The sequence below is a fragment of the Leptodactylus fuscus genome, chromosome 6, assembly GCF_031893055.1.
Source record: "Leptodactylus fuscus isolate aLepFus1 chromosome 6, aLepFus1.hap2, whole genome shotgun sequence".
NCBI classification, from domain to species: Eukaryota; Metazoa; Chordata; class Amphibia; order Anura; family Leptodactylidae; genus Leptodactylus; species Leptodactylus fuscus.
The window spans coordinates 105,289,237-105,295,448 of NC_134270.1; the positions used below are offsets into that span (position 1 = coordinate 105,289,237).

Consider the following 6,212-nt stretch of genomic DNA (forward strand, 5'->3'; position numbering starts at 1 on the left):
AGTTAGTTTGTGACTTCCTTTCTCATGAAGATGTTCCATGGGCCATAGTACCATTGTGACTGTGGATTCTGTGTCTTATCTACATATACATAATAGTTATAATCATCAGTGTACTAATAAGTTAGGTAGCTTGTGCAAAGAAATCTCCTACAGAAAAAAGGAAGTCTCTGCGTGTTATTTGGCTTAGTGACCAGAGTCAGAACTGCAGGATTTTTAGGATTTTTTTTAAGTATAGATAATAACATGGAAATTTTTTAAAAAAAAACTCACCAAAACTTCTTTAAAAATATGTTTAACATAAAACTTGATTAAAAAAAATAGGTTATTTTCTTCCAACTTCAAGTTGCTCTGCATTCCAGCAACTTCCGAAAGCTCTTCCTGAAACTGTCATCTAGAAAGGCATAAAGAAATGGGTTGAGGCAGGAGTTGGCATAGCTAAGACTTGTGATAAAGTAAGAGATTCCAATGACCAAAGAGGTCTCCTGCAAATCTGTGGTAAGTGATACAATGGTGGCCAAATGGAATGGAGTCCAACAGAATAGGCAAACTGCTACGACAACAAAGACCATAATGGTGACTCTCTTCTTAGCTTTATCTAAGGCTTTGCCATTGGAATTCAACCTCATGTTTCGTAGTTTGTACAACATGACCATGTACAAGATGCAGATGGTGGAAACTGGGATTGCAAACCCCAGCAAGAGGGTATAGATACGACTTGCTTTAAACCATAGCTTTTCTGGTTTGGGAAAGTTCAATCCACAGCTCTTAAACTCCATATCATCCATGTATACTCCAGCAAAAACAGTGAAAGGCAACACAATGACAATGACCAAGACCCAAACTAGAATGCTGATGATCTTTGCTGCTCGGTATGTACGATAAGGCATCCTCTTGGACCTTACAGTAGCCAGAACCACAAGATACCGATCTATACTCATGACAGTCAAGAAGAAGATGCTTGAAAAGATGTTGTATAGATCTATAGACAAGATAATTTTACACAGAACAACCCCAAAGGGCCAATAGTGTAGTAGTATCTCTGCAATGTTGATGGGAAGAACAAGAGTGAACAAGTCATCTGCAATTGCCAAGTTCAGGATGAAGAGGTTGGTGACAGTCTTCATCTTGGGGGCTTTGAGAATGACATAGATGACAGCGGTGTTCCCTGTCAGTCCCACCACACAGATCACAGAGTAGATGACAGGGAGAATGATGTAAAAGTCAGGGGGCAGCTCATTGCTAGTGATATGCGTATTAACATCACCAAGAATACAAGATAAGTTGGGAGGACTCAGCAGGGACACATTCTCCATGGCTCTCTGCTTCAAATCTTGTTAGAAGGACAGATGGGAAATGAGGCGAAGGGCAGTTCATGGCTTTTCACATATTGCAGCTTCTTGGTATATTAACCCATACATGCACGTATCCATCCACCAGCTAGTCATTAAAAGGCGTACTAGGAATGCATGCATATTGTGTGGGAGCTTAAGCCTCGAAATACGCTGAGCTTCTGGGAGAGTGTCAGATATGTCTGAGTGTCCTCGGGGTGATAATCTGTTCAGCTTCTGAAAGCAAAGCAAAGCAAAAAAGAGAGAGAAAAAGAATCAGTCAAGATAAAAAAAAGATTTAAACAATCTCATTTTTTCTAATCAGCAGAGACTTCCTATAGAAAAAACTGAAGATACAAACTGAAAAGTGCATGCGTGTGCATATGTCCAAGTACAGAAGCATATAATGTAATAAGGAAAAGATAATAGCAAAGAAAAATCCCTGCCACATAGAGCATGCATTGTAATCCAGCATTATTGCTGCCATGTTAACAGGAGTCCAGAAAGCTGAGATCTATCAGGCTGTTTGGGAACATCCAAGGTATAGGTTGCTCACCTTAACAATCAAAATAGTCTTATGTGAGCTATAGTCTCGTGATGTGAACTCAGATGTGGTTTGGGCACAATGGGGGAGATTGATCAAACCCAAGTAATAATTCTGCAGTTGCCCATAGCAACCAGTTTCTCATTATCATCAGAGACTATTTAGGAACTAATAGCAGATCTAATGAATTACTATGAGCTGCGGGTCTCACTATCTGCTTGTACTAGTGTTTATAAAGCTACCCCATGATCCAAATGAAAATCTCATAGAAAATCCCTATAGATGTATGAGATTCAATCTGAATCCTGAAGCCTAAAAAGAAGCTCTTCATCCGATCACCGTAATTGTCACACCATAGAGAACATCACTGCTTTATAGTTTTAGAATGGGAGCCTATTTTGTAACAATATAAATGGGGAACTTATAGCAAAGGGGTTTTATAGAATGAAATGTAAAGACCTAGGATAGGTCATCAATTGGTATGGTTCTGAAACCTAGGAACCCAATCAATGGAGCTCTATGTAAACCCAGCATAACATATATGAATCGAATTAGTGATTGGTGGCAGCACTAAGGCTAGGTTCAAATGTGCATTTGGGTTTCCATTCGGGGAGTCCGCCCAACAGAAACCCGCGGACCTCATAGACTATAATGAGGTTCGCCTGGTTTCCGCCTGAAAACGGCAAAAAATGCATAGATAAAAGCGCTGCTTGCAGCTCTTTTCTCTCCGCATTTTTCAAGCGGAGAGAGGAATAGAATCTCTGTATGGAGAGCCAGCACTTGTATGAACCCAGCCTTAGATAGAAAATTAACTATGAATATACATTCATAACATACATTACATGCTCTGTTGCCTTTGCATAGGCTTTCAAAGTTGGTGCTAAATTATTTTCCTTATGTACACCTCTTGTTCACTGCTTTCTGCCTGTAGTCAGTCGGAAGTGGCTGATATCCTAGAACAATAGTTTACACAGAATTAGATGCCAGATTAGATGTAAAGCATCTCGTGTGTTGGATTCAGTGATCCGCACTGATGCCTCCATTAGTCATACAAAATACTAGTAGAAGTAGCTGGATAGTGATTAACATAATAATTAAATAACAGTATTCAGCACAATAGGGAATTATTTAATTGAATCTTAATTCACGAAGCAGGTAAAGGATTCGTCTCTATTGTGAATATTAGATATAAAACTTTCCTTATAAAATAATTCTCTAACCTAGAGCAATGTACTAAACTTTGCTTCTAAAGTAACAGTAAATTATGTAAAAAAGGTAATAATAAAAAAAATCCATAAATTCCGAGTGTGAGCAGGTCCTGACAGTGAGTGCAGTAGAACAGCTGCCATTACATTACTCCACATGGTTTCTAGCAATATTTAGCTGTAGCAGTTGGGTTTGCAGATGTAGCAGAGCTGGTTTTTATACCGGTTCTATCACAAGGTTTCATGTGTTGTGTGTTCTGTTTAACAAGTCTATAAGCAAAATTATATCATAAATAGCAAAGAATCAAACAATGAATTATAGAATCATTTAATCCCTGAAACATATGTCTAAATATTGCAAGATGTCATTTAAAATTAAATGTAAAAATATATGTAATAACAGAGCTTTTCTTTGTGTGGCCCATAGAATTAGTTATGTAGTGCTGGCCCCTTCTACTACATACAAATACAATAACCAATACGTTCCTGTACAGTGATATTAATTGATGTATAACTTGCAGTAACATGTGAAGCCAAATTAATCATATAGTAATTAACATATGTTATTACAACGTCAACTCTTTATACTGCTACATCTATACATTCATGTCATATGAAGTCTTCCCTGTAATGGAGATATTATTCATTGCTGCCCATACTACCCCTACATTTGCCTGTATTGTACTGTTTGACCCATCCATATACTGTATCTTATTTTTTGTACGTGTTACAATTTATTTAATATTGATATATAAACATATTCTTATGTGCACCATGTACTATGTTCTGCTATGTGCTATGCTCTATTGTTTAGTAACTTGTAATACATTCTCATGTGTCTCCCAGCTATGTTCATTCATGTTTCAACGCCCCTTTTTCTGTAAGATTTCTACTGCCCACTCTCTTAGACATATCTTTTATATGATTCTTGTAGACCCCTCATTTGTGAATCTATTTTAAAGCCCTCTGTTTGCGCTCTCTAGTGTAGACCCCCCAGTTTGTGCCTTTGAGTATAGATACATCTGCCTTGCCTTCTAGTACAGATCCTTCTTATTTACAAACAGGTTTACTTCTGTGCCTTATATTATAGTCTCTTCTATTGTGTCTTCTAACGTAGATTTTTCTTTTCCATCTAATGTACAGTAGACATTATTACTGTATCTTTTAATGTTGACCCCTCTTTTGTGCCTTCTAACTTAAACTTCTCTTTTGTGGGTGTAGACCCTCTTATGTACCATACACTATAGACCACTCTTATGTACCATACAATATAGACCCCTGTTATGTACCATACAATATAGACCCCTGTTATGTACCATACAATATAGACCACTCTTATGTACCATACAATATAGACCCTTGTTATGTACCATACAATATAGACCCCTCTTCTGTACCATACAATATATACCCTTGTTATGTACCATACAATATAGACCCCTCTTCTGTACCATACAATATAGACCCCTCATCTCTGGCTTCTAATATATACATTATTTCTATGCCTTACAATATAGGCCACTATTCTGTGACGTCTATCCTAGACCAGTCTTATCTACTTTCAATTTGTTTACCCTGTAGAATCCATTCAACCCACTCAACTTCGGCTCTCTCACAACCTCTTGGCATGTTTCCCCCTTTCCTGTGAAGGCTGTTCCTGTGAAATCTCTCTGTTTGGCTCCTCTTCTGATGTGCATGTACATCCCTGTATCTGTTAGTAGCAGTTTTCTAATATAAAACTTTGTCTTATATCTTCATGTTCTCTAAACCATGTCTTGTGCTTGCCGCTCCTCCATTATCCATTGATTCTTATTCTATAGAACCAGCTTTTCTTTTCTTCTTTCTACACTTTCTGTCCCTCTTTTACCCTTTTCACTATAGATCCCAGCCTTCTTTTGGCGTACAGCCCTTTTCGGCTTTTCTAATAAAGACCCTCATATACTCTCTCTCTCTTTGTAGACCCCATTTAGCCCCAATCACTGTAGGACATCCTCTCCTCAACTCTTTTCTTCAGCTTGTCATCTCCCCTTTTCTCATCAGTGTACACCCCACACTATTGTCCTTTTTTTAAATCATCAATTGAATCCCCTGTGTTCATTGCCATATATCCCCTAGACTCAGTTTACCAGTCTCTCCAGTCTCCCTTCACTACTCTATAGGATTCTTCTGCTATTCTGTAATATGTTGTAGGGGTATGTACAGAAGAACTTACTAAGGGCACCATTCTCATTGTATAAATTTCCTTTTCTCTGGAGCGATGTCTTCCTCTAGATTTATCCTGTCATCTTTACTTGACTATGCTGTTGCCACCTCCCATTCTCTGATCTGTAGTGATGACCCCCCTGGTATCTCTGCAGCTCCAGACTCATCCTTACCTTGCGCTCTGTGCAGGCTCTGATCCTTCTCCTGCGCTCTGCTCCTTCTTTCTCTCCTCTACAGGGGTTGTGGTTGGGAGGAGGATCTGTAATTGCTGTGTGACGTTAGACGCTTGTGTGAGTTTAACAAAACTACTGTGGGTTTGTGAAGGATAATAATGGCTGGGGCTGATCTCACAGCACACTTACAGTGAGAAGTCTAGTATTTTGTACAGTTCCATTATATAACATAGCGCCTAAGGTGAGACGGATCATTCATCACCAAGACAATATTATTGGCAGGAGCATATGCAGGATTTAGATGTGGAGGTGGAGGTGGGGTCCATTGTTGGGTTTTCAGGGGGGAATTCTGCCATACAGTATAATATCCCAGTTCAACCCCACAATAAAATACTTCTAATCCCCACAAAATATAATGTTCCCGACTCCCACACCATATAATGGCTCTATCGTCTACACAGTGTAATGTACATGACTTCCACACCATGTAATGGCTCTATCGTCTACACAGTATAATGTCCCAGCTCCCATACAATAGAATGCCCACAGCCTCAGCATAGTATAATGCCCTGAACCAACACACAGTTGGGGGGCCCAGAGCAAGGCTGATGAGAGAGAAGTACAGGGGAGTCCTAAGAACTGTAGTCACTGTTGACTGATAGAATTACTCATTGATTACCACTGGTGCCCAATAACCATGAATTGTCCCTCCGCTGTTGATGATGATATTGATAATATTATTATCATTAGAGATGAGCAA

General features: G+C 38.9%; 1 protein-coding gene across 1 annotated transcript; it reads right to left on the minus strand.

The window, feature by feature from the left end:
* Window positions 1-333: 333 nt before the first annotated feature.
* NPBWR2 (neuropeptides B and W receptor 2) lies at window positions 334-5,585 on the minus strand. The gene is made up of 2 exons (XM_075278630.1): window positions 5,453-5,585; window positions 334-1,565 (listed from the first exon to the last, which is right to left on the minus strand). The coding sequence occupies exon 2, from the start codon at window positions 1,311-1,313 to the stop codon at window positions 339-341; it is 975 nt and encodes a 324-aa protein (XP_075134731.1). The 5' UTR covers window positions 1,314-1,565; window positions 5,453-5,585; the 3' UTR covers window positions 334-338.
* Window positions 5,586-6,212: the final 627 nt, after the last annotated feature.

Bases quoted from the DNA above. Each gene is read 5' to 3' on its own strand.
- NPBWR2 (XM_075278630.1), bottom strand. From the start codon at position 1,313: ATGGAGAATGTGTCCCTGCTGAGTCCTCCCAACTTATCTTGTATTCTT.